Here is a 13,247-nt window from a genome sequence, read left to right on the forward strand (position 1 = left end):
CATCAGATGCTCTAATCAATATTGATAACTGATCAGTATCAAGAGTCAAGAAAAACAACTAGGAATCATTTGCTTTGTTCTTTAATTGATGTTGATGTTGCTGCCAAAGTCCCAGTCAACTGTTCTCGGCTAAAAGCTAACAGTGTGAAACAAATTTTCTCAGGACACATTTCTTGAACTTCTACAAGCAAATGTGATTTCATCAACTCATCTTTGGCAAATGGCTTTTCTTGCTTTGCTAACAAATAAGCTACTTGGAGACTTACTTTGGCAGCAGCCTCATTTTACTTCGTAAAATGTGTAAATAAATTCTGCTGTGATGAGATACTCTAGATCTTGTTTTTCTAACCACTTTTTTCCCTAGGAGTTGGGAATACTGTGATGACTGCTCGGTCTCGTAATGTCAACATACACTGTATTCTTTTAGCACAATTCTAGCCTCACTGTGTAATAAACAAAATGCTTTGCCAGCTAATTAACAAGATAATCCCTACTCGGCTTGGCCTGCAGAGCACGTCTGAAGTCCACTTTTCTCTTCTTTTCTTGTTTTGATGTGATAGGCTTAGACTAGTAATTTTCTTAAAGATTAAAAATAACATGGTGCATTGATACATGCGGCACTTAAAATGCAGTTGAGTTATAATTGCATAAGCGTCATCTGAAGTGTGCAGAGCAGCAGTGAAAGCCACGAGCACACTGCATTCAGGCTCTGCTGCAACAACCCAACTGCCGTAGTGCTGAAGCAGCCAGACAAAATGCAAACAAACAAGTGTAGCTGTGCTCCAATACAACTCAGTTTATGGACCCTGACGTGTGAATTTTACAAAATTTCGACATGTTACATAATATTTATCTTCTTTTGAATTTCCCCCCAACTTTTAAAAGACATAAAAACCATCCCTCACTCGCAGACCTTTAAAAACCAGGTGCCAGGCTGTAGTTTGGCAACCACCACTCAGGGTACTAACACCCATACAAGTTGCCCTTGCTCTTGCTAGATGATCTCTTCAGTTTCTGTCAAGGAAAACCCTTTGAGGTGGTATGTATGTGTGAAAAAAAGAGAGAAGAGGGAAAGAGAGTGTGTGGGTTTCGTCTTCTGCTTAGCTATAATAGTACATGCAGTTCTCTATGCAGAGGTTGGGGTGGGGGTTATTTTCTGTTTGCTGCCCCTCAGCTAAACTCTTTTCATCCTCATTTATTACTCTTACTCTCCAGAATAAATGCTACTCTGAGCCAGGAACCTCTCTGGGATCTCCTTTCCTCAAAACAGCTTTGTCCACTTGGTTTCATCAGTCAAAACTCCTCCACCTACTACCTAAATGCCAAGAAGTAACTAAAAATCTCTCGGACATACAGAGACTCAATTAAAATCATACGCTCTTGGACTGATATTATTGGTGGCACTTAGTTGTATTAGTTTCCTATTGCTGCTATAATAAATTACTGCAAACTTAATGCTTAAAACAACACACATTTATTATGTTACAGCTCTGAAGGCTGGAATTCTAAAATGGTTCTGCACAGCTGAGTTTCCCCTGGGGCTCCAAGGCAGAAACTGTTTCCTTGACTTTTCCAGCTTCTAGGGGTCACCTACATTCGTTGGTTTGTGCCCCCCTTCCTCCATCTTCAAAGTCAGCAGTATAGCATCTTCTCTCTTCTGTGGCCCCCTGCCTCCCTGTTATAAAGATGTCTGTGATTATATCGGCCCCCTTGGATAATCCAGTACAACATCCCCATCTCAAGATTCTTTACTAAATCACATTTGCCAAGTTCCTTTTGCCATAAAAAAATAACATATTCACAGGTTCTAGGAACTAGGACATGGACATCCTTGGGAAGCCATTATTCATCCTACCATATATCTATACAAAAAGACATTTTCAAAGATGAAATATGTAAAATCTCATTACAGATCAGAAATAACATAGAAACATTTGCAATCACTTTGGGACACTAACCCTAAGTCCCAAAAATCAAATGCCCACCCCACAAGAATTCAATTCTTCTCATTAGCAGACCTCTATTACAAAAAGTGTACTAACTTGTTATTAAAACATTTTCATCAATAAGAATTTTGTGGAAATTTGTCTTCTCTCTTGTCATATAAATATCTATATAACATTCTTGATTTTGCCTCTTGGCCCACAAAGCCTAAAAGATTTACTATCTGGCCCTGTGCAGGAAAAGTTTAATGACTCCTGCCTGAGAGTAAAGGCCTCCTATTCTAACATTTAGAAAAATACAAAAAAACTGGGCTTCCCTGGTGGCGCAGTGGTTGAGAGTCCGCCTGCTGATGCAGGGGACACGGGTTTGTGCCCCGGTCCAGGAAGATCCCACATGCCGCGGAGGGGCTAGGCCAGTAAGCCATGGCCACTGAGCCTGCGCGTCCGGAGCCTGTGCTGGGAGAGGCCACAACAGTGAAAGGCCCGCGTACCGCCAAAAACAAACAAACAAACAAAAAACTAGCTCCAAAATATTCCAATACTTTAAGGAACAGAGGAAAATATAAAACAAAATAATATAAATTAATATCAGATTCAATACTCTAATAGTAACCTCAAGAGAAATTCAATATGCTGTTATATCTATAAAACAAAAACAAGATGTTATAAAAAACAAGTTCAACCAGGTAATTAAAAACATAACTGCTCATCCATCAATAGATGAATGGATAAAGAAGGCATATAAACATAATGGAATACTACTCAACCACAAAAGGAAAGAAATTTTGCCATTTGCAGCAACATGGATGGACCTGGAGGGCCTTCTGCTTAGTTAAATAAGCCAGACAAAGAAAGACAAATACTGTATGATCTCACTTATATCTGGAATCTAAAAAGTACAACAAACTATTGAATATAACGAAAGACAAGCAGACACAGATATAGAGAATAAACTAGTGGTTACCAGTGGAGAGAGGGAAGCGGGGAGGGGCAATACAAGGGTAAGAAATTAAGAGGTACAAACTATTAGGTATAAAATAAGCTACAAGGATATACTGTACAACAATGAAGACTACAGCTAGTATTTTATAATAACTATAAATGGAGTATAACCTTTAAAAATTGTAAGTCACTATATTGTACACCTGTAACTTAAATAATATTGTACATCAATTATACTTCAATAAAAAACATAACTGCTGAAATAAAAAGGATAGGAAAATAAAGGCAAGGAAATCTCTCCCAGAATACAGGAAAAAAGTTATATAGAAAACACAGGAAGAAAAAAAAAAAAAAGAGAGAATTAGAGAATCAGTGCATGGGGCCCAACATCTGATTAACCGGATTTCCAGAAAGAGAGTAGAGACAATAAAGAGGAGAAAATTATGAAAGAAATAATATAGGAAAATTTCCCACAGCTGAAAGGAGATGAGTCCTGAAAATGAAAAGACCTACTGATTATTTGAAATAATGACTGAATACAAGGGCTTTCAGTCAGACACATCACTGAGTTATTTCAAAACATAAAGGATAAAGAGAAAAACATAAAAGCTTCTAGCACCGCGTTTAGGCCAGGGGAGGTGGGTTTCCTACAAAAGCATAAGAATCACACTCCCATCAAACTTCTCAACAGCTATACAAATGCTAGAAGAGAGTGATGCCACCAAACTTGGCAGGAAATTGATTTAAAACTAGAATTTTATAGCTGGTAAAGGCATCGATCAATTTTGAGTTTATTTAAAGTCTTTACTATTAAGTCACTGCAAGGACTCAGAAAGTTCACCTCCCATACATTCTTTCTTAAATTACTTCAAGATGTACTACTCTAGCAAAACACTGGCATAAACCAAGAGAAAGATGGGACAGGATCCAGAAAAGAATGGCTCCAACTTAACATAGAGTGGTAAAGGGAACCCTTAGGATGACAGCTAGTCAACAGACCTAGAAAGGAATAGTGCAACATTATATCAAGGAGACAGGTGTCCTAAAAAGTGGGACTCTACAGAATAAACTGTACAGTTGAAAGGCTGGAAGAATTTGAGAATGTGATAAGAGGCACACAGTGTAAGAAAAAAGGAAAACAACCAGAAACTGTAGGGGGAAGCTACAGTCTTGGAAAAGAATGGTCCAAATAAAAAGAAAAGGGTCTCAACTAGAAGCAGAATTCAGTACGTTTCAAGAAGAATAGACAGAATATTGAGAAGATATGTCAGAAGCTGAAAAATATACAGGATACAGTGATGATGGCATAGGTTTGTTTTCTTCTTCTAATGAGAAAAAGGGAAAGAAATCAGAAACTCTAATGAAAAGATTTGTACAAGGCATAATATAAATATGAAGCAAATTAAAATGAAGCAATTTAAAATGAATATGAGCATTTGGCATGAATATGAGTATTTGGCAGGAAATATACTTGAATATTCTTTTAGTGCCATTAGAGTTACGGCTTTAGAATTACAGAAAAGGAAATGTAATCACAGCACACTGAGCAATGACCAATGTTTTCAAGTCACACTTCTTTAAACATTGTTTACCATCTTCATTCTTTGAAAGGAGACATACGAAGCATGGATGACTCAATTACAGTTACAATTATGTTACCAATGTTTACTAAGCAAGAGTGAAAGCACATAGAACTGAAGAAGAAAAGGGAGAAAAAGGTAGAGGGGTCAAGGAGTCCACTTGCCCCACTTCAATATTGTGCTTAAGTATTGAGCCACGGCAATTAGACAAGAAAATGAAATAAAGGGCATCCAAATTGGAAAAGGAGTAAAACTGTCTCATTTTCAGATGACACTATCTTCTATAGAAAACCCTAAGGAATCCATTAAAAACTTTTTAAAAATAATAAACAAGTTGGGCAAGGTTGCAGGATACAAGATGAATGTACAACAATCAAATGTATTTCTATACAGTAACAATGTGCAAACTGAAATGAAACCAAGAAGCCACTCCACTTACAACAGCATCAAAAAGAATAGAATACTTAGGAATAAATTTAACCAAAGATGTGTAAGACTTGTACACTGAAAACTACAAAGCACTGTAGAAAAAAAATTAAAGACCTAAATAAATGGAAAGATATACACTGTCCATAGATTGGAAGACCTAATATTGTTAAGATGGCAATGTTCCCTAAATTGATCTACAGATTCAATGCAATACCTATCAAAATCCTAGATGGCTTCTTTGCAGAAATAGACAAGTGATACTAAAATTCACATTGAAATTCAAGGGACGCAGAACATCCAAAACGATCTTGAAAAATAATAACAAAGTTAGAGGACTGACACTTCATGATTTTAAAATGTACTATCAAAGCTACAGTAATTAAGATAGTGTACTACCAGCATAAAGATATAAATCAATGGAATAGAATTGAGAGTCCAGAAATAAACCCTTACATTTATGCCAATTACAAACTATATATTTGGTAAAAGATTTGTCTAGAATATATAAAAATCTTACAACTCAATAATAAAAAGACAACTCAATTAATAAATGGGCAAAGGATCTGAACAGACATTTCTCCAAAGAAAATATAACTCAATAAGCAAATGAAAAGATGCTCAACATCATTTGCCAATAGGGAAATGCAAATCAAAAGCACAATGAGAGACCACCTCACACCCAATAGTATGGCAGTTATAATAATAAAACAAGTGTTGGCATGGATGTAGAGAAACTGGAACCCTCATGTACTGCCAGTAGAAATATAAAATAGTGCAGCTGCTTTGGAAAACAGTCTGGCAGTTCCTCAAAGAGTTAAACACAGAGTTACGATGTGACCCAGCAAATTACTCTCCTAGGTATAAACCTAAGAGACATGAAAACATGTGTTCACATAAAAACACTGTACATAAATGTTCACAGTAGCATTATTCATAATAGCCAAAAGCAGAAACAACCCAAGTGTCCATTAACTGATGAATGAACAAAATATGGTATATCCATAAATGGAATATTAGTCATAAAAAGGAACACACATTTACTGTACTGATAGATGCTACAATGTGAATGAACCTTGAAAACATTATGATATGTGAAAGAAGCCAGTCACATGTATTGTATGATCCCCTTTATAGAAAATGTCCAGAATAGGTAAATCTATAGAGGCAAAAAGTAGATTAGTGGCTGCCTAAGACTGAGAAGTAAGTTTCAGGGTTAAGGCTAAGTGGTGAGGGGTTTCTTGGGGGTGATGAAAATGTTCTAAAATTGATTGTAGTGATGGTTGTACAACTCTGTGAATATACTGAAGCCATTAAGTTGTACACTTTTAGTGGGTGATTTGTATGGTGTGAATTATATCTCAGTAACACCGTTAAAAAAGAAAAAAGAAAGGTTCAGGGAAGATTGTTGAAAGTACACTAAATTTTTATTCATCACTGAGATGGATATGTATGAGAGCAGACAATGCCTCAAGTGGATTCAGACAAATTCAGCATAAACACATTATCAGTAGCAGTATTCATAAAGCTAACCAGGGGTGATATTTGGATCTTTCAGGACCCAGTTTGGCATGGGCATCAATTAATCAAAACAGACTGAGCTGCAAACAACTAGTAGGACAGTAGAGGTGGTATCTGGCTGAACGTCACTTGAGTATGAACAGTTAAAAGTGACTGCTTCCGAGATGAAAACTCTAATTTGAAAAGACACATGCACCTCCACGTTCACAGGAGCACATTTACAACAGCCAAAACGTGGAAGCAACTTAAGTGTCCATCAACAGATGAATGGATAAAGAAGATGTGATATATATATACACAATGGAATACTACTCAGCCATAAAAAGGAATGAAATATTGCCATTTGCAGCAATATAGATGGACCTAGAGATGATCATACTAAGTGAAGTAAATCGGAAAGACAAAGACAAGTATCATGTGATATCACTTATATGTAGAATATAAAAAGTAATATCCATACAAATGAATCTACTTACAAAACAGAAATAGACTCACAGACATAGAAAACAAACTTATGGTTACAAAAGGGGAAAGGGAGGGAGGGAGGTAGGGAGGGATAAGTTAGGAGTATGGGATTAACAGATACGTACTACTATATGTAAAATAGATAAGCAACAAGGATTTACTGTATAGCACATGGAACTATATTCAGTAATAACCTATAATGGAAAGTAATTTGAAAAAAAATATATAACTTAATCACTTTGCTGTACATCTGAAACTAATGCCATATTGTAAATCAACTATACTGCGAAAAACATGACAACAATAACAGCAAAAAAGTGTTTGCTTCCAGAGAAGGGGGATGTGGTATAAGGAATAAGCAGGGAGACGGCTGGGTTTTTTTTATCATAAGCCTCTCTATATTATTTGATTTTCTTTAACTATGTACACTTTGATACACATTTTAAAATATCAAATTAAAAAACTGCATGATTTCATTTACATTATGTTGAGGATTTTCAGAGAGTGATTCCCTGACATGATTTTAAGTTTTTTTTTTTTTTTTTTTTTTCTTTTTGCGGTATGCGGGCCTCTCACTGTTGTGGCCTCTCCCGCTGCGGAGCACAGGCTCCGGACGCGCAGGCCCAGCGGCCACGGCCCACGGGCCCAGCCGCTCCGCGGCACATGGGATCCTCCCAGACCGGGGCACGAACCCGCATCCCCTGCATCGGCAGGCGGACTCCCAACCACTGCGCCACCAGGGAGGCCCTGATTTTAAGTTTTTTAAAAAATTTTATTTATTTAATTTATTTAATTTTGGCCGTGTTGGATCTTCGTTGATGCACGCAGGCTTTCTCCAGTTGGAGGGAGTGGGGGCTACTCTTCGTTGCAGTGCGTGAACTTCTCATTGTGGTGGCTTCTCTTGTTGCGGAGCATGGGCTTCAGTAGTTGTGGCATGCAGGCTTAGTTGAGGCTAATGGGCTCTAGAGTGCAGGCTCAGTAGTTGTGGTGCACGGGCTTAGTTGCTCCGCAGCGTGTGGGATCTTCCCGTACCAGGGCTCGAACCCGTGTCCCCTGCGATGGCAGGTGGATTCTTAACCACTACACCACCAGGCAAACCCTGATTTTAAGTATTTTTAGCTGTCAGTATCTAAAATTATTTTAAGATAACAACATATGACTGCACTGGAGGGCAGGGTATTCTAAATTCACTAGTCCTTGCTTAGTGAAATTGGAAATGGACACCAAAAAGCAACACTCTACTTAAGAACATCTTGATTTAAAACTATGAATTTTCCAAACAGCACTTAATAAGAAGGGCAAGTATTAACTTTAGAAACACAACTCTTACTTCATTCTAACTTATTCACTATAAGATTCTTATAAATATCAGAGCTTTCGGTGATTTTAAAATGTGACTTGATTCACAAAAATCTAATTTATGCCCTTTTTACGGAATTTCAAGTTTTCAGGAAATTTAGGGTCATGGGGTCATGTTCTGGATGCAAGGCCCAGCTCCATTAGTGACAAGGTTACACAGTGGGTGACAGAGCCCCAGTTCAGGCTCCCCCTGATCTCTCCCATAGCTTCCCACAGAGATTAACAAGAAAACCTCAATTTAATTCCTAATAGGGAACAATCTGCATTTCCTTCAGGGCTTTTGATGATCACTAGAATCAACTCAGTGAGTAAATGAAATGTAATGATGCTCATCTTTCCCTAGTAATTTTATCTGCATGACCTGGGTTCCAAATCAAATATAAAATTAAACTACAAGGCATATTTCTTACGACTGTGATGGAAGTTACAAGTGCTCTATCAAATATTAGGAGAGAGTTCAACTGCCCCAGAGGTAAGAGAGCAACATAATCATATATGCAAGAGTCTGAGGTTGATAAGACATTTTACTATGATAATGCTGACAGCAATAAATAAACATGAAATACAAAGACATGAAATCTGCATAGAAATTGGCTGTAAGAGTAAAGGGTAAATGTGATTGTAATTTTTTGTTTTTTCAAGATTTTTTTTTTTTTTTGGTACGTGGGCCTCTCAATGCTGTGGCCTCTCCCGTCATGCAGCACAGGCTCCGGAGGCACAGGCCCAGCGGCCACGGCTCACAGGCCCAGCCACTCCGCAGCATGTGGGATCCTCCCGGACCGGGGCACGAACCCGCGTCCCCTGCATCGGCAGGCGGACTCCCAGCCACTGCGCCACCAGGGAAGCCCGTGATTGTAATTTTTAAAGCTAGCAGCCATAAGATCAGGGTACTTCAGGTGTTCATAAGGTACTGACACTGAAGTCATTTCTTTTGTTCTTAAAATTTAATTAATTTTTTTATTGAAGTAGAGTTAATTTACAATATTATATTAGTTTCAGGTATACAGCATAGTGATTCAAATTTTTATAGATTATACTCCATTTAAAGTTATTATAAAATATTCACCATATTCCCTGGAGTATACAATATAGCCTTGTAGCTTATTTATTTTATATATAGTAGTTTGTATCTCTTAATCCCCTACTCCTTATTTGCCCCTCCCACTTCCCTCTCTCCATTTGTAATCACTAGTTTGTTCTCCATATCTGTGAGTCTGTTTCTGTTTTGCTATATTCTTTTGTTTTATTTTTTAGATTCCTTGTATAAGCGATAACATATGGTATGTGTCTTTGACTTATTTCACTAAGCATAATAGCCTCTAACAACAGTCATTTTAAACAAAAAGATTAGATTTGTGGTAGAGTGGAGACAGGTACATCCTTACTTTCAAGGGAGACCTCAACAGGGAAAGACAGCTTCAAAAATCTATGTACAGACTTGAAATAAAATTACAGTGAGTTCATTTGTTATTTAAAGTTTCTTCCTATCTCCAAATTTAACTATATATGGTTTTAATAATAGACAACCTTATCAAGGTAAGTAAAAATTTAAACAGATAGGCATAGAATGTAAATAGATGAAAGAGAGTGATATTAGGTAGTCTGCTTGGTATACTGTGCTACCTTGTCAAACGGTGAAAAAAATACAACCAACTTAAAATCTCAATCTTTCACGTGTGTGCTCTCTCATTTTTGCTTCCTAAAGCCAAAGAAAGTGGTGAAAATCTCTGTAAAATGTTTTGTTAATACTTCCTGAGTCAGCGAATTCTCTATCTAATTATTTGATAAGAACTTGAACGTCTTCAAAATTAATCAGTCTTGGGCTTCCCTGGTGTTGCAGTGGTTGAATCAGTCTTGGGCTTCCCTGGTGTTGCAGTGGTTGAGAGTTTGCCTGCCAATGTAGGGGACGTGGGTTTGTGCCCCGGTCCGGGAAGATCCCACATGCAGCGGAGCGGCTGGGCCCGTGAGCCACGGCCGCTGGGCCTGCGCATCCGGAGCCTGTGCTCCGCAACGGGAGAGGCCACAACAGTGAGAGACCCGCGTACCGCAAAAAAATAAAAATAAAAAAAAATTAATCAGTCTTTACGTCCTCCCCACTCACTAAAAAAAAACTAACTACAGAGCTACTTGACATAACTATATTTAGGAAAATAAAATATAAAGTGAAAATTATTCCATTAGCAACCTCAACACTCCATGCCTAAAAGAAATGAGATAAATCATCCAGCTCCCTAAAATATTTGAGTCCTCCGGAATGAGAACCTCAATGAAATGTATGCTTCTAAGACTGTACAAAAGAGTTCAGAAAGCCCTCATGTGCTTGTCTTATTCACATAACCAGAAAAAGGCAATGAAAAGTAATTTAATTATATAGCTCACACCAGTGTTCTTACTATCGGAAAAGAGGCTCAACAATTTCAGCAAGACAACTTCTTTCTTTCTTCCTTCCTTCCTCCCTTCCTTCCTTTCCTTCCTTCTTTCTTTCTTCCTTTCTCTTCTTTTGTTTCCTTCCTTCCTTTCTTTCTTTATTCCTTTATTTATTTATGGCTGCATTGGGTCTTTGTTGCTGCGTGTGGTGGCTACTCTTCGTTGCTGTGCATGGGCTTCTCATTACGGTGGCTTATCTTGTTGCGGAGCACAGGCTCTAGGCGCGCGGGCTTCAGTAGTTGTGGCACGTGGGCTCAGTAGTTGTGGCTTGCGGGCTCCAGAGCGCAGGCTCAGTAGTTGTGGCGCACGGGCTTAGTTCCTCCATGGCATGTGGGATCTTCCCGGACCAAGGCTTGAACCCGTGTCCCCTGCATTGGCAGGTGGATTCTTAACCACTGCGCCACCAGGCAAGTCCAGCAAGACAATTTCAATTCAATTCTTTAATTCACCGACAACTATTTTCTAAATAAGATTTGTTTCTTAAAGTGTTCTCTATGTAAGACAGAGCAGACACATATTCAAGACACTTGAATAAGAAAAGGCATGTTTTCTTGCATATTTAACAAATTCAAATGAGCATGCAAAGTTTTTCACTTGTTTTCTGACCTTTGATGGAATGGTACCCTATTAAATTGAGAATATTTAGGTAAAAGGAATGTGAACAAACTCTCCATAAGGGCAAATACCTCTCTATCTTGTTCACTGACCTGTTCCCAGAATCTGTAACAGTCGGGCACAGAGTAGGCGTGCAGTATTTGTTGACTAAGCAAACATACAGTATCTGTGTATTCCATCCTTTAAAGTACTGGGTGGAAAGCAAATGCAGTACAGTAAAACTGGCCAGGCCAGATGGGGTTTAAGTGATTTGGGAAAACTTCGTAAAAATCATTGTTAAAACCTGATTCAGTGGCTAATGTCAACAATGTTATTACTCACTTGAAAAGCTGATGCATAAAAATAAGTTCGATTCAGTAATTCACTACTGAGCCTGTGTTTAATTTTCACACATTTTAGGGATCTGCTTAGATTTATTACTGAGAACAGCCATCTCACCTACTCTGATTCCTTTCCTTCTGATCATTCCATATGCCACTACAATCTATTTTCTGCTCCCAACATGCTCTGGCCAAGGTGACCAATGACCTCTAGGTGCCAAGCACAACAGATACTAGACATCTCAATGGCATTCAACACAGGTGACCTGTCCCTCTCTCCCCTGAGCTTCCCTAACATTCGCTCTCCAGTCTGGCTGCTGCTTTAATTTTGCCAGTTCTTCCTGACCTGACACATGCATGTCCCCTGAGCCTTTGACTAAGCCTCTTCTTCTCTATCTGCTCATTGTTCACTCCAGTGGGCTTCAAATAATATGCCTACGACTTCCAATGTCCTCTGCTGAGCTCCAGTCCCAAAGGTCTGCTGGATGGCTTGGTGCCATCATCTGAAATTCGACATAACCAGAGTGAAAAATGATCTTCATTCTTCCCTCCTCACATTCCTGTAGTGATGCCACTATTCTCCCAGCTGAGCACTTCAGAAAGGTGCCAGTCCCTCATCCCCATCCAACCCCTCCTTCTTCTCATTCTACCTCCGAATCTTCTCCGGAACCATCCACTTCTTTCCTTTTCCACTAGCACAACCCTCCTGTAAGTCACCCCTGGACTAGTCTCCTCCTATCCACCCTTGCTCCCTTCCAATCCAAACTGATCTTTTGAAAGTGAGACATTTATCACATCTTGTTTAAAACCAGTCAACAGCTTCCCATTGTTTTTAGGATGAATTCCAAAATCCTTAACAAGGTCTACAGAGCCCTGGATGATGTCATCTCCATCTCCATCTCCCTCTCCAGATTTTCTTGCACCACTTGTCACCACCATCTCTCTTTTTAAAATATTTTTTATTTTTTTATGGACATAATATTGGTTTATAAGTTTCCAGTATCCATTATATTTCTATTTCTGTATACACTACAGCGTGCTTACCACTCAATTTTAGTTTCCACCCATCATGATACAATTGATCCCCTTTACTCGTTTCACCCTCCCTCTGCCCCTTTCCCTCTGATAACCACTACGCTGCTGGTCTCCGTATCTACGTGTTTGTTTTTGTTTGGTTTGTTCGTTTATTAGACACATACGGTATCTGTCTTTCTCCGTCTGATTTATTTCACCCAGCATAATACTTTCAATATCCATACATGTTGTTACATATGGTGAGATTTCATCTTTTTTTTTTATGGCTGACTAGTATTCCATTGTGTGTGGTGGGTGTGTGTGTGTGAGAGTGAGAATCACATCTCCTTTATCCATTCATCCGTTAATGGGCACTTAGGTTGTTTCCACGTCTTGGCTCTTGTAAATAATGCTGCAATGAACATGGGGGTGCAGATATCTTTTCAAATTAGTGGTTTCGTTTTCTTTGGATAAATAACCAGCAGTGGGATAGCTTGTCACCACCATCTCTTAAGAGAATCAAATAACTCAAGAAGACCTTAAAATGTGCCATAGTCTGAAGCGCCTCGAAAACAAAACAGAACAAAATCCACAGACATTCCAAATCCAATGATTTTTGTTTGTAATTTGAAGCC

General features: G+C 38.5%; 1 protein-coding gene across 2 annotated transcripts in view; it reads right to left on the reverse strand.

Annotated features, from left to right (window-relative positions):
* Positions 1-13,247, reverse strand: part of ASAH1 (N-acylsphingosine amidohydrolase 1) — a 42,493-nt gene that overhangs the window by 26,382 nt on the left and 2,864 nt on the right. Inside the window, exon 2 of one of the 2 annotated variants that reach the window (XM_081220897.1) lies at positions 495-578. The exons of the other annotated variant lie outside the window; for it this stretch is intronic. Within the exon in view, the coding sequence (XP_081077023.1) occupies positions 495-578 (84 nt within the window). The remainder of the gene's footprint in view (positions 1-494; positions 579-13,247) is intronic. 2 annotated transcript variants of the gene reach the window in all.

The sequence above is a fragment of the Mesoplodon bidens genome (genome assembly GCF_964165515.1).
Source record: "Mesoplodon bidens genome assembly, chromosome: 20".
NCBI lineage: Eukaryota > Metazoa > Chordata > Mammalia > Artiodactyla > Ziphiidae > Mesoplodon > Mesoplodon bidens.